The sequence below is a fragment of the Carcharodon carcharias genome, chromosome 13, assembly GCF_017639515.1.
Source record: "Carcharodon carcharias isolate sCarCar2 chromosome 13, sCarCar2.pri, whole genome shotgun sequence".
Classification (NCBI taxonomy): Eukaryota; Metazoa; Chordata; class Chondrichthyes; order Lamniformes; family Lamnidae; genus Carcharodon; species Carcharodon carcharias.
The window spans coordinates 91,889,690-91,905,216 of NC_054479.1; the positions used below are offsets into that span (position 1 = coordinate 91,889,690).

Here is a 15,527-nt window from a genome sequence, read left to right on the forward strand (position 1 = left end):
TGAAACAGGTGTAATGTGTATACATGTTCTCTCTGTCTGCAATACACAGGGGCCCTGAGTATTAATACGTGTAGCTTCCAGTACAGGCAAATGCACCAAACTGCGAGCCTGATTGACAATATAAAATTGGTTGTCAGTGTAATTCTTAGTACACCAAGGATTATTTAGCAAATGTTGTCCAATTGCAAAATCACATCTAATGTTGGACATTGTGTTTTGAATTTTACAAGCACGGGTTGGTTGGGTATGGTCTGTACACAGGACAGAAAACAGACAGAAAGAACATATACACATATTATGCCTGTTTCAGCTAAACAAAATAAGTGACAGCCATTTGCTGACTCATTCCTCAAGGTAATGCCATGATTAATCATGGTTAAGCTGCCTGGTTTAAATTTCAAACAATGCTTGGCAGTTAATTGTCAGTTGGTGCATTCTCCATGGCAGCTTCTCTACCAATCAGAGTCCACTTGCCAACTAATCAGCACTCTCTTCTCATACAGTATAAATTGTTGCTTTCCCCTTATATAGGTATTCTTGTGAAGTTTCTTGATGCGTGCAAGAAAAAAAGCTTCAACATTTTTTTTTAAACAACACTCAAGTTCTGTATTACCAAACAACTATTAAAATACAAAGTAGTGAGGATTGTGTAAGGGTTCTGATTTTAAATGCAATGATGTATTTGGCAACTCAGAATCAAACTTTTAAAAAATCCATTCGGTGATGTGGGCACTACTTGCAAGGCCACAATTTATTGTCCATCCCTATTTTCTCTTGAGGAGGTAGTGGTGAGCCACTTTTTTGAACAGCTGATGAAGGTGACCCCACAATGCTGTTAGGTAGGAAGCTCCAGGATTTTGACTTATTGACAATGAAAGAACAGAGATATATGTCCAAGTCAAGATGATGTGTGACTTGGAAGGGAATCTGAAGTTGATGGTGCTCTCATGAGCCTACTGCCCTTGTTCTTCTGGGTGGTGGAGTTCAAGAGATTTGATGACGAATAGATCAAAACTGTATTGCTTGCTTTTGTTTTCTGGTAAGAATTCATCTCAGGATCAAACCATCTGAGTATGAGTATTTTTTATCTCCATAAAGTGGCAGAAGGAAAATTGTTTTTCTTTTATGGAAAGTTAATGTTGTTTCCCACATATATTTACAGTTAGTAGTTATGGTTGCTGGGGTTTTAACTGGTATTTTCGGGGGTGGTAGGGGGTAAGAGAGAGGAGAAAACTCAACCTGAGAGTGAAACCTTTGTGTACCTAAGCCATCTTTACACAAGTGATTCGGGCATTAACCAGAATAATTCCTGCTGAAGCGACAGGCACAGAAAACTGAACCAATCTATACTCAGGTCTTGATTACACTGTTGCAAGACGACACATTTCTCATAGCTGAGGTATTGAGACAAGATTTCTTAATCAGCTCCAATTCATGTGGAACGTCAATTCAATAAATACAGGATGACATGCTGAATGGAGCAGTAAAGACCAGGTCACCTCTCAATTCTGAATGACAAGCGCAGTCCCTGATAACACAACAGTAACAAACATATTCGGTGGTTTAGCTGAGACTGTATTGGCTTTCAGTCCACATGAAATGAGCAGTAGGAAGCTCTAGAGCACTCATTGTGGCTATTCTTGAGTAGCTTTAATGCTACGGCAACATTCCACAAAAAATGCTTAAGATACACAAGAAAAGTGATGCCACCAGCACTAGAAAATCTCTTGCGATTTAAATGAAATTGCTCTGGAACAGAGTCAAACATGATAGTTTGAACAAAAGCCACCTTGGAGTCGACTGGCTACCATTTCTCTTCTCATAATTCAAAACAATCATTCCAACTTTTCCCAACAAATCAAGTGAAGGGGTGAGACAGGAGCAGGAAAATCATAGCTGAAGATCATAGCTAAAGAGAGCCTGTTACTCCATTCAGCTTGGAAACTGAAACAAAAGAAACCCTCCAGATGTTACAGTTTATATAAAGTGACAAATTTAGTTCATGCCTATTATTGATTCCATTAAAGCAGCACTGTTAAAATCCATCATTTATAGTATTGCTACTCCATATAGGGGTCAGTCAGGGTATCGGGAAAAAAGATTATATAACAATGTGAAAAGCTGAAATAACGAGAAAATAAAAATTTGCCCTCAAATGTAGCTCTGAATTAATTGTTCAACTGGTCTGGACTAGAGGCAAAGGTAGGTTGTAATATTTCCTTTGTTGGTGCATAGGTTGCTATGGACACTGACCTGTGAACCTCTGTAGCCACGCTTATGATCCCATTCGGAGTGTGACAGAATCTGAAAGAACAAAAAAAAATGATGGTTAGCAGCAGAAAATGACACTGCCATACACACAAGTACCTTAGAGCTACAGCGCTGCCCACCAGTCAAGGTGGTCACAAATTTAGACTAGGGCAATAAAAATGCGACATATTTCTGCCTGAGTGCATTGCTGTCATGATGGCAGTGTGCTAGTGAGATGATGGACATTCGTGTAACATTCTTCAATCCACTATTTTATTGGAAACCCAAACTCTTTTGAAGCAAACAGATTCACACTAGGGGCCAGAGGAATGTCATAAGAGCTTGTTACATATTCTTTTATAGGTACGGTAAAAGGGGCCTCATGTTCATTAAATGGATACTGGAAACGGTAGGCATGTTCATTGTGTGGAAACCGGTAAGTGGGAAAGCTCTGTTTACAGCCATTTCATCCACCGTGTGCTGCACTCAGCTGATCATTTACAAACAATGAGAGAAACATTTGCCCTCGAAGATTTGCCTGTAAAAGTTGCAATTGGAATGTGATAACACCACAGCGATCAAGCCACAATCATCGATGGTTCAGTTTGGATATCACTGCATACAAACTAAGTGAAATAGACAACAATGAACCCTCTTTAAGCAGCTGCCTGGTAAATAAGAATGAATTTATCCTGCATACACTGTACTCTGAGCTTTGCTGGTCAAATCATATAAAAATAATATCCTGCAGCAATGCCAGACTGTAATTTTATTTTGGAGTTTGGAGTTTGGAGTCAGATAAAGGTTACTTACAACATCATCATCTAAATGCTTTGATGAGATTATAGCCTTGCAATCACGATCACCATCAGTCAACCATTATTCTCAATATAAATCTTTTCATTCCAGTCTAATTCATCTCAGAAACAGCGCTATAAAACACCTAACATAATGTAGGTCTTTCCGATATCTGGACAAATGCTTTTGTCAAACAGGTCGGACACTAATCTGGAATTTATTGCAAGACCAGATCAGTTTCAATTTAGTGAGCCTAATGATGGCTCCTAGAATAGATCAGCAAAAGGCACAGGAGAGGACATTAGGGAATAAATAAAAAAGAAAGACAGCATTTATATACCATTCATGACCTCAAGATTTCTCATAATACTTTACAGCCAATGAAGTACTTTTTGAAGTGCAGTCACTGTTGTAAAGTAGGAAGCATGGCAGCCATTTTGCACACCTCAAGGTCCACAAAACAGCAATGAGATGAATAAGCCAATAATCTATTTTCAGTGAGGTTGATTGAGGAATACATTTTTTCCAAGACACCAAGGAGAATCATCTTCAAAGTGGTACCATGAGATCTTTTACATTCATAATGATATGATAGTCATTAAAGGGGCATGGCTGCAAAGTGACCAATGCTGGGACCTGAATATTCAAGGGCATTTGACATTTTGGAAGAAAGGAAATGGAGATGGGGTGGCTCTGTTAATAAAGCCTGAGATCAGTCCAAATAGCAGAAAATGATCTTGGTTCAGAGGATCAGAATGTAGAATCAGCTTGGGTGGCGGTAAGAAATAGCAAAGGAAAGAAGTCACTGGTAGGGATGGTCTATAGACTCTCAACAGTAATTACACTATTGGACAGAGTATAAATTAAGGAATAATGGGGGTTTGTAACAAATGTACTGTAATAATCGTGGGAGACTTTATCTTTGTTTGGATTAGATGAATCAAATTAGCAAAAGTTGCCTGGAGGGTGAGTTCTTAAAGTACATTTGGGACAGTTTATTACATCAATACATTATGGAACCAACCAGGTAACAGCTATTTTAGACCTGGTAATGTGTAATGAGATATGATTAATTAACAACCTCATAGTCAAGCATCCTCTAGGTAAAAGTTATCATAAAGTGTTAGAATTTCACATTTAGTTTGAGGGTGAGAAATTTGGTCTAACACTAGTCTTTAAAATAAATAAAGGCAATCACAAGGGTATGAAGGCAGTGGAATGGGAAAATACATTACCAGGTAAGATGGTGAGAAGCAGTGGCAGACATTTAAGGAGGTATTTCATAACTGTCAACAAAAATACATTTCATTGAGAAAGAAAAACTCTATGAGAAGGATACACCACCTGTGGCTAAATAAGTTAAGGATGGTATCAAATTGAAAGATGTACAATACTGTAAAAATTAGTAGTAGGCCAAAAGATTGAGAAAATTTCAAAAATCAGAAAAGGATGATTAGAAAATAAAGTGGGAAAAATTGGAGTATAAGAAAAAACTAGTAAGAAATATAAAAAAAGAGTAAAAGTTTTGACAAGTCTATAAAAAAGAAATGCGTAGCAAAAGTGAGCATTTGACCCATAGAGGGTGAGACTGGAATAATAATGGAAAACAAGGATATGGCAGAGACTTTGAACAAGTATTTTATATCTGTCTTTACAGAAAAAGATATAAAAAGCATCCTGTCATGAAAATGTGCTTTATGTCAAATAATGACTTTTAATCCACCAGCTGGAAAAATGAATTGAACTTTTAAAACAGAAAGTTTTTAATCATAGAGACTAAAAGTGACGACCTTGCAGATAAAGATGGCACCCTAATTTGAATCACTGTCCATTCCTTATTCCAATCCATTGAGATGGAGACAGCATGTCTGCAAAGATCCATCAAGGATAATGAATTGAGGAATATGAGTGAACCATATATCCTGTCATGATTAGCATGGCATCATGGCAATCACCTTAAGTATTCAACTGGTGGAGGCAAACCATTAAGCCTAATCGCCTGGACAATTGGACCCAAGCTGAGAGGGGGGGGGTCTCCAGACAAGAACTCATTGGGTTTAAGGCATTCCTATCATAGCTCAACACTTGAACAAAAGTACCATCATTAAAAGTGGGGGATTCCCAGACATGAACTGATTGAAGTTGCAAGGGGGAATACACTAGTGATGACCATATTTGAATCACTGGGAGATGGTCATGTGACAGACCCACGCTTTGTGTGTTTTAAGCTTCTGCTTTCTCTGCGGTAAGAGACCAAGCAGCTGAGATGCTGATGGAGAAGACCAAAGTGGGGTTCCTCCTTCCCCTCAATCTCTCCAACTCACCTTGCAAGCTTTGAACCCTGTTTGCTCACCCTGATCATCCAGGGACACCCCTACAACAGACAGAGACTTCTTGAAACAATTCAACTCAGCCCAGCACCACTGTCTCTAAGCGAACAATCAAATCAGCCATCTACATCTTTAAATCGGAAACATCGGGACCAGCAAAGGAAAGTTGCAAGGCCATCAAATTCAGCCTGAAACCAGCCAAATAAACCAAAGTACAGACTGTATGTTCCTTTTATTTTTACAGACTCTAATTTGACTAACCTATCCTTCCCCATTCTGTAATATATGTGTGCATGTATGACCTTCGAGAGTGTGTCTGTGTGTAACTGAGTGAATGAGAGAGAGAGTGAGGGAGAGAGAGAAAGTGTATTTCAATATCTTACTTAGATCAGTTTAAGTACAATAAAGCTATCTTCTTCGTTAAACTCAAGGAAACCTGTCCTGTTAGTTAGTTTATGATCACAGCTATTTAAGTGAAGTACTTACTAAATTGGCAAATATATCCTTTCCAAAAGGATATATTTCTCCTTGCGGTCAAACAAGGAGAAGGAAAAGAGCAGAGCCATTCAACCCTCCTCACCTGGGTGTAAAAACCCCAAGAATAGTAGAAAAGCAGAGGGATAAAGGGAAGGAGGAACTTAAAACAATCATAATCACTAGAGAAAAAGTGGTAGGAAAGCTAATGGGACTAAAGGCTGACAAGTGCCCTGGACCTAATGACCTGTATCCTAGAGTCATAAAAAAAAGTGGCTGCAGGGATAGTAGATGCATTGGTTATAATCTTCCAAAATTTACTAGTCCCTGAGAAGGCGCCAGCAGATTGGAAAAGCACAAAAGTAACCCCATTATTCAAGAAAGGAGAGAGACAGAAAGCAGGAAATTACAGGCCAGTTAGTCTAGGATTTGTCATTGGGAACCTGCTAGGATCCATTATAAGGAGCTAGTGTCAGGACATTAAGAACATCATAATACAATAAGGCTGAGTCAACATGGTTTTGTGAAAGGGAAATCATGTTTAACAAATTCATTACAGTCCTTTGAGGATGTAACAAGAAGGGTGGAAAAAGGGGAACCATGAGATGTAGCGTATTTGGATTTCCAAAAGCATTTGACAAGGTGCCACATAAAAGGCTATTGCACAAGATAGAAGCTCATGGTGTTAGGGTGATATATTAGCAGGGATAGAGGATTGGCTAACTAACATGAAACAGAGAGTAGGGATAAATGGATAATTTTCAGGTTGGCAAACTATAACTAGTGAAGTGCCACAGAGATCACTACTGGAGCCTCAGTTATTTATGATTTATATTAATGACTTGGATGAAGACACCAACTGTATTGTAGTTAAATTTGCTAATGATACAAATAAAGGTAGGAAAGCAAGCAGTGAGGAGGATGCAAAGAGTCTGCAAAGGGATATAGATAGGTTAAGTGAGTGGGCAAAACATTGACAGATGGAGTATAATTGTGGTAAAATGTAAGGTTTGGCAGGAAGAGTGCTACCACTGCTATAAGAATTTCCTCTGAGCTGCTCACATTCTTCTGTTATAACTTCTCCAGAAGTGCAACAGAAACTGTGTTAACTGCAACTGGTTAATCTATCTCCGTCCCATGACATAGATAATTCCCATACTGAACATGAAGACATTCCAGAAGCAGTGATCAGCAAACTACAAAAATAAAATTTCTCCCTTCAGGAAAATTGCAAAAGATGTTTGCTTTTCTTCCTCCAGTAATTGCCTCTAGAAGTTAATGGAGCTGACAAAATGCAATGGCGTCTGCTGTGGTGTCTGGTAATTTGGATGGTAGACTTTCCATACAAATCTTATGTCCAGTTGGCATATCGGAGTATCATCTACTGAGGCACACCACGTCCAGGAAGCTGACTAGAACCACTGCCTGAGATACTTCATGTAATCCTGGGCCTCTTCTAATACCATCAGGAGAAGCCTAGTGATAGTCACTGCATGCATCTATCAGAAAAGGCAAGGCAGTAAAAGGACTGTAAGCCAATCTAGGGAGGGATCTACTACAAGAACGAATGTCCTCGCAAGCTGGCACAACAGAAGTCCAAGATGGTGAAGCAAAACATTTCTTCTGTAGCATGCAATTCTGTGATTACTATACTGATAACAGCATGGGGGCAGCAAAAACCTGTAAAATAAATGAGTAGAAGCAGTTGTGCTTCTGCGTAGAAGGGACGTTGCTTAATTTACATTCATTTAAATTAATGAGCAGAAAATTGGGTGGGTTCCAATAGATACATGCATGCCCATCTACCCAATTTTCCTGTCATATTATATTCAGGTGATCCAATACACATTAGATTCAAGAACCAGGGCACTTTTCCCATCACAAATTCCACCACGTGTTGCCGAAGATGGGAATCTCAGTCCTAGCTGCCTTCAGTTGTTTATACTTCAAAGGCTGTCACTTTGATAAGACGGCCATTCCTTTGAAAGAATAGCTTTATCACATTGACACTAAGCATTTAGGAAGGCGGTTCCGAGAAATTTAGGAACAGCGTGTTGCAAATACTTCACTGTCATGCTGCCACATTGCCCACTTGGGACAATTTGCATTGTGGCTGATGCTAACATCATGTGCCAATTCTTTTGCAATATGGGTTTTGCTTTTCAGTCCAATATTTTATGTTTCATTATTTCCATTATACTAAAATCTAATTTTTCTTTTTACAAATGTGTTCAGTGTTACAGCAGGTCTTCTGTTTATTCAGGTACCATTAACGTCCACACTATATGAGGCAGTTTTACTGGGTGTAGGGTACATCCCCATCTTGACCTTCTCAAGAATGCTATTCCTTTCATTCACCTTTTGCTTTTTTGGTTTCTCTAATCCCTGCCTTAAACTGGACTGCACAAAGCCAACATAGGTGATGAAACAGGGGACCATCACCTTGGACAGAAGATGATCATCGTGTCCATAAACAGACTAATCCATCTGCTCCCTGACAATAGATATGAATGCAGTCATTCTTCAATTCTGGACAAGATAAAAATGTTCAGAACAGTAAAACCCACCTAGACTGGGAAGTAACTACAACATGCACTCATTGCAGGGTAAATCTCCAAGTGAGGAGCCATGCTATACGCAAATGCAAGTTAGAGATCGGATGACAGCAGCACAGCTCCATCTCTCTGACTCATTCCCCTTTGAGTGTAGCTGGGGAGGATCACTAAATATACTAGCCCTGAAATTCCACAAAGGTCCTACTTGTCCCCTTCGTACAGTACATTTTAAGGCAGGGATTAGAGAAAGCAAAAGGCAACTGAAAGGAGTAGCATTCTGAAGAAGGTCAAGATGGTGATGTAGCCTACACTTAGTAAAAGAGTGCCGTCTTAAGTGGCCTAGCAAGCTACTTCGTTGAATCAAACTGCTACAATGAAAATAAGGCCCTGCACCTCCTTTACTAGGGGCAAACCAGGAATGGGTAAAAGTTGTGACCTTGCCAGTGATGTCGACATCCTAAGAATTAATATATATATTCAAAAATGAATTGGATTTTGAGAGTCTCAATTCAATTCCTGTGAGAACAAATCCACAAGACAAATTCACCCATGTATCACTCTATACCACCTTCACCCAGAGCAACACGAACAATGGCTGTTGTTAAAAATAAGTTTTTTCTCCCAAGTTAAAAGGTGCCTTTTAGCAGATTGTGTTAATGCACATTGTTGGCACAGAAGAGAAAAGACTTTGCTCTGCATGCAACCCCTGCTACACCTGCATTCTTGCTGAAACAAAATAGTTTAATTCATCAGAACAGACATGCCAAATATAAAAAATTTGCCAGGCATTTTTTCATGATGACAGTGCCCCTTTAAGTGGTTCCAAACATCAGAAGTAAGTTCAGGGTGGTGTGTCGCTTCATTCCTTCAACTGAAGAGACTGAACACCCAAATGCAAGTGTAATGCCATTAGATCCATTGGCATTATGCATGCAGTCTCTGGCTGCTGTAAACTGTGAGACAATGTTCATCAGATTTAATTCCTTTAGGCCTTAATGCAGCCTGGCTAATTGGCGCAAAGAGCCACAAAGTCAACTGGTGACTAACTGTTTCAGTGACCCATGAGATTTCCAACTGATCGCACCTTGGCCCAAACTGCCCCAACACAGGTGCAAGCTGTGGGCTTGTACATTTGGTTTACAGCCAATGTCAGTTGATATGAATTTAGCAATAATGCTCTGGTAGAATTTAGCAAAGTCAAGGAATGGAGAATACATGGCTGAATAAAAATGAAAACACATGGGCACAATGAAAAATGTCCAAATTATGTAATAAAAGCAAAAGGATTTCAAAGGAGTCACAATCTTTACAGTTTAAATCTCTTCACAAACTCATCATAAAAGGGAGAATGAGGATGGACTGAGTCATATAGTGAAGCAATCCTGTTGTCCTTTCACCTCAGGCCTTGATTCTGAATCTAGCCCAGACTAATGGTTTTCAAAAGGGAATTGGATGAGTACCCGAAACAAAAACTGCAGGGCTAAGGAGGAAAGGCAGGGAAGTGGGGCTAGCTAGTTGCTCTTGCAGAGAGCTGGCACGGAGACATCGGGCTGAATGGCCTCCTTCTGCGCTGCAACCAGCCTATGAAACTATAATGGAATCCCAGTCTCTTCTCTCTGCTAAGAATAGAAATCTCAAATGAAAGGAGCTTAGACTATTTGCACCAAGCTTCTTGTGGGTACACTTTAACAGCACAAAACTACGAGGAAAGGCTTGCACAATTTACTGCAGTAAGATTGAGGCTGTTCTATTCTGTACCTACTGCTATCAAATCTGACAATGTCTGGGCTTGGCAATAAATGCAAGAGGAAGAAAATATTTCCATTACCCAACCTCAGTCACTCTGTTCACATACACTCCCCCTTCCCTACACTCACAAGCAAGCAACAGTGCATAATTTTCTCATGGTTACTATCCACCATTTGCAGGTTAACGACATAATCACCCATCTTATTTATGTGTGATGAGACTGTTGGTCTGCACTTGAGTGGTCACAACCAATGATGCACTCTGTACCTTGGGAAAGCCACTAATTAGTTTCTTCTGCTGCTGGCAGTCAGTTCTGAGGACATCTAGACATGTGAGTGGCATCATTAAACTTTGGTTGCCTCTTTAATGTGGCAACGCACTGAGAGAAATGGCTGACTTCCTAGGGGCATCTGGAATGAATTTTGCATCAATTTGAGACAAGTGGTGTCGTCCCTTGTCATTGGTGAAGCAATGCAGAGAGTGAACTCTCCATACAGGGCTTTGAAAACCAGGTATCATACCTCAGTCAGAACCTTCCTGCTGAACAAACCTCCTTGTGTCTCCCTCTTTACTCACGCCCAGGTTGCGGACTCTATCATTGTATACCCACCTCCTGTCACTGGTCTACATGAGCAAATGCTCTCCGTATCTCTCTCTTTTCCAGTTTGGGGAGATACCTGCTGATGGCTGCTGTGCCCAGAAAAATGTTCACACCAATTCTGGCCTGAAATTGGTTTGAAGATGGCAGCGATGACTAACTGAAGATGCCATGACATAATGCCATTGTGACGATCATCTCTTGCAAGTGATCTTGTTTGTATCAACTGCTGGATCTATACTAAAGCTTTGCAAAAGTTTTGATGAAAAGCAAAGCATGAAATTTAGCCCAGAAGAAACAAGAATGACAGTCGTACCTCCTGGAACAGATGTTCTTCTCAATTTTATTCTGCATTCATCCTTTCTCATTTTTGGACCTTTAGTAAGGCCCTGAATGAGCAAAATGTTTTTTGTTCTTTTGCTTCTTCCTAAATTTCACTTAACTTGTTTTATGATGGGAGTGCTGCACAAAATGGTACAAGTGTAGCAGTTGCAACACGCAAAAACTATTTATCTATGAACATAGAATTCAGGGGAGAATTTTCTGTTTGGCGTGCAGGGGCGGGTCCTGCTCGCTGACACGTAAAATGATGCACGGTGACATCGGGCGTGTGTCCCAACGTCACCACGTGTCATTCCGATATTCTATTCAGCGGGTGCACACCGGAGTCGGCAATGCGTCCGCCGAACTGTCAAAGGCCTGTTAAGACCATTATTAAACCAATTAAAGATACTGACAGGACTGCCCATCAACCTTAACATTGGCGAGCAGGTGAAGAGCCCAAGTTGCCTTCGCATTTTTCATGAAACCTTGTCTACAGGTAGAATGAGGTTTCATGAAGGTTTAATTGAATAAATAAAAAAAAAATTGACACTTCATAAACATGTCCCAGCTTATGTGACACTGTTGCTGAGCTCATGAAGGATTGCACGCGCGCGGACACACACACACACACACACACACACACACACACACACACACACACACGTGTTGGCTGGTGTTACCAATCAATTAAACTGACCTCCCCAAAGTGGGCCCAGTCCCAAAGTCACACAGCAGGTCAAAATAGAGATTAGGGATGCCAGGGGGGAACTGGAAAGCAAGATAAGCAGCAGCTGCAAAATATAATGTTAAAAAAACAATCTTCTAATCTTATAACAGCAAGAGGGCAGTCAAGGAGAAAGTTAAAATCCTAAAGGGTCCATGTAGCATTAAGCACAAGGTTAAAAGAGGGGATGGTACTGATGTTAAAGAAATGCTGCTTGGAGGTTTTTTTTAAAACCAGAAAGACACTAATCATATATCAACATCAAATACAGACTTTAATTGAGAGACACGCAATCTCTGCACTGATACCAAAAGTTTCTCTCCCTCACTCCCGCTTCCTGTCCTGACAGCACGAGATGATTAAAGGATCTTGCAGCTCCCCCTCAGTTAATAACAACCTTTCAAAGCCACATTTCAGATGTTCCAACAAACCCATCAGTTTTCCACTATTCCCTAGCTCCCGGAGTGGGCATTGCCGCAACTGCAGCAACGTTCAGTGTGCCTGACCGCCCGTGTTCTGTTCAATCAATCATTGGAGGGGTAAACTACAAATATCGCATTACAGCCCATCTCTGGGTAACAAACATACACTTTGATGTTGCTGAAAACCAACAAAACCTGTGTGGCGTATGACAATATAGGATTGTGAATCTCTGACAATCAATTTAAGATAGTCAGCGAATACTGGGGAGGTTCAGGCAGACTGAAAACCAACAAATGCAGTTCCCTTTTTCAACAACAGTCATGTCTGACAAACATAAACCCATTAGCCTAGCCTCTGTGCAGTCCAAGAAGACAACCATGGTTTTACAAAGAGATTGGCAGGGTGTGGGCAGGAGCTCATCAGTGTCAAATGAAGCTAGGAAATAAAGGAAAGAAGAAAAGGAGGCATATGTGGAATAGAATTCATGAATAAGCAAATCAAAAGAAGCCCATGACTCATTGGTCACTAAGTTCAAATGGTGTTATGTGACAAAAGGCAAGTGTCATTTCCAGTATATTATGAACTTTCAGTCAATACTTTATATTTTAAAAAACTGAGCAAAAGGGTGCAAAAGATGGCTGCCCAAGGATCACCTGATATATTTTATGGATTGAAACCGCTCCCCTGTCTCAAGAGGGAACAAAAGGAACCTCCCAGACTGATGTTGAATCAATGTCTTTTCCTGAAACTAGTTCAAAAGGGTATTATCAATTGAATGAGTCATTCAAACACAAAGACACTGGCTGTCTCAAATTCTCAAGGTGTCAAAGAACAACACTGTGTATGTAATCAACATACCATCCTTTGTTTGGAAAAATGACTTTGAACTTGTGGAACTCACATGATGAGGAAACCATTTTGGTTGTCTGCTTTAAATTTAGAAAAAGCTGCTTGCAGAGAGAGAATGCCACTAAAAGCCACCAAACCATTTACAAGCCATCCAAGCAGCCGACAGCAATACCTTGAAAGTGGGAGAAGGACTCCCCCAATTGTCCCAACTTCAAGAACTCCTGGAAATTTGACAAAACATCTGGCAATTTGCTAAGAATCCTTCATGTCACCAGACTTCCATTTCAACTTGAAACCATCACCTCCATCTACAAAACTACAGGCCTGCCATGAAATGGACTAAGATCATTAGATGTTGAAAGCATAATGTTTTTACCCTAATCTGTATGTAATCTTTGTATGTGTGAGTATGTGTGTGTAATGAGTGAGATATCGCATTTTAAATTCTGAGGAAAATGTGTGATAATAAATAACCTCCTTTTCTTTAAACTCACAAAAAGCCTGCTGCTGGAAATTATCTAATTGGGATTCTCACCCTGATGATAAGAAAACACACCTCTCTCACAGGCAGTGAAAGAAACCCATAAGGTCTGTTCGTGACACCAGATGTTGAATTAAATTTCCAAATCATTTGAGTTTAAATACCCATAGATTTCACTGAAGCTGGACAGCACCCTCTTTAGACCGTGTCAGGAGAATTGTCCATAGTTCTAGTCACTGTGGCTTTAAAATAGCCCTAAGTGGCAGTGCAGTGCAGTGGAGAGCAACAAAGCCTTCTCCTCTGCCAATGAGAAGATCGACAAGGATTTAGTCGATAAGCTAGAGGGCTCCAGTCTCATACAAGAGGATCTCATACAAGATGAGATACCATAAAAAAACAAGAGAGCTACTCATGTGAAAAGCTAAGGCACAGGTTCTGACAAATTTACAACATATATCAGGAAATATTTCTTTACATAGTGTGTGAGCAACAGCTGGAGCAAGCTTCCAAGACAAATGGTTGAGGCCAGGATATAGGACTCATGCTGCTGGTGTTCTAGAATAATGGCATGACATGAGCTGAATTGCCCCTTCACCCAAGTCAACACTGTGATCCTGTGAAATCATATAAACCTATCTTCCAACCAGAATGGGCACTATACCCTGTCCGTTATATTACAGGGCTGGGGCATATAACCCAGTGTTGGGGTGCTGTCTGTGCCCAAACTCCTCACAGCTGTGACTAGACATTCTCGTAATAACGAGCCTTTCATGGACTGTTCCTTTCCTTTGCCTTTCAAGTTAAATTCTTTTTGTTGTGGACATCTGATATGTTGCCATGCTGTACTTTGAAAGGCACGATAGTTAGCCTCCTGATTTCTATCCAATGGAAAGCGCTCAGGTGTAGACACTGCCTACACTTGCCGTGAAGGGTATCTACTCGGCTGAATTATTACAAGCTGGCTAGAACACGTAGAACATGAATGACAGCCTTTGGGGAGGAGGAGGAAAAATTTGGCCCAGTTAGGAGAGAATAGTGGTCTAGAAAAGGGTGATCTTTCTGCAGATGTTGAATTGTGAGAACACACACACAAGGAATTAGTAGGAAAGAAAAAGAATGACTCACATTCATACAACACATTCTCACAACCAGAGGGACATCTGAAAGCACTCTACAGCCAATGATTCACTTTTAAACTGTAGTCCCTACTGTAGGAAATGCAGCAGCCAATTGGTGCACAGCAAGCTCCAACAAACAGGAATGTGATAATGATCAGAAAATCCATTTTTGTTATGTCGATTAAGGGATAAATACTGGCCATGACACCAGGGATAACTCCCTTGCTTTTTTCAAAATAGTGCCATGGGATCTTTTACATCCACCTGAACAGACAAATAGGGCCTCAGTTTAAGGTCTCATCCGAAAGACTGCACCTACGGCAGTGCAGCACCTCCTCCGTATTGCATTATCAAATATTAAAGACAGTCATGTTGGTCAAAGCCTTTCTAGATCTGATGGATGATCTATTGATCCAAGCTAGTCAATAAATGCAAGTTGAGCTGAAGGGTCATAGGCCTGAAATGTTCTTTTTGTTTCTCTTTACAGATGTTGTCTGATCTGCTGAGTAGTTTGTGTTTTTTGTTTCTATTTCTTATTTCCATCATCTGCAGTATTTTGTTCTTTCTTTTTAAAGTGCAAATTGTTGTTGTATGGAGGCATGTACCTGTACAATTCTGTTCCCACAGGAGGTTGGATGAAAACATGGGCAATAAATACTGGCCCAGCCAGGGAAGCCCACATTCCATGAATGAATAAAAAACAAATATGGCTAAATGGGACTACACAGAACTGTGATTTGGTGCTATACTCACATTTTGATTTCTCCAAACGCCTAACATTTAAGTATTGATATGATCCAGTAACATAAATAGATTTCAACATCACTTAACAATACATTGTATAACTTTAGTGA

General features: G+C 40.2%; 1 protein-coding gene across 2 annotated transcripts in view; it reads right to left on the bottom strand.

Annotated features, from left to right (window-relative positions):
* pde3a (phosphodiesterase 3A, cGMP-inhibited) overlaps positions 1–15,527 on the bottom strand; it is a 470,038-nt gene that overhangs the window by 235,083 nt on the left and 219,428 nt on the right. The window contains exon 2 of one of the 2 annotated variants that reach the window (XM_041202490.1): positions 2,254–2,304. The exons of the other annotated variant lie outside the window; for it this stretch is intronic. Coding sequence (XP_041058424.1) covers positions 2,254–2,304 — 51 coding nt within the window. The remainder of the gene's footprint in view (positions 1–2,253; positions 2,305–15,527) is intronic. 2 annotated transcript variants of the gene reach the window in all.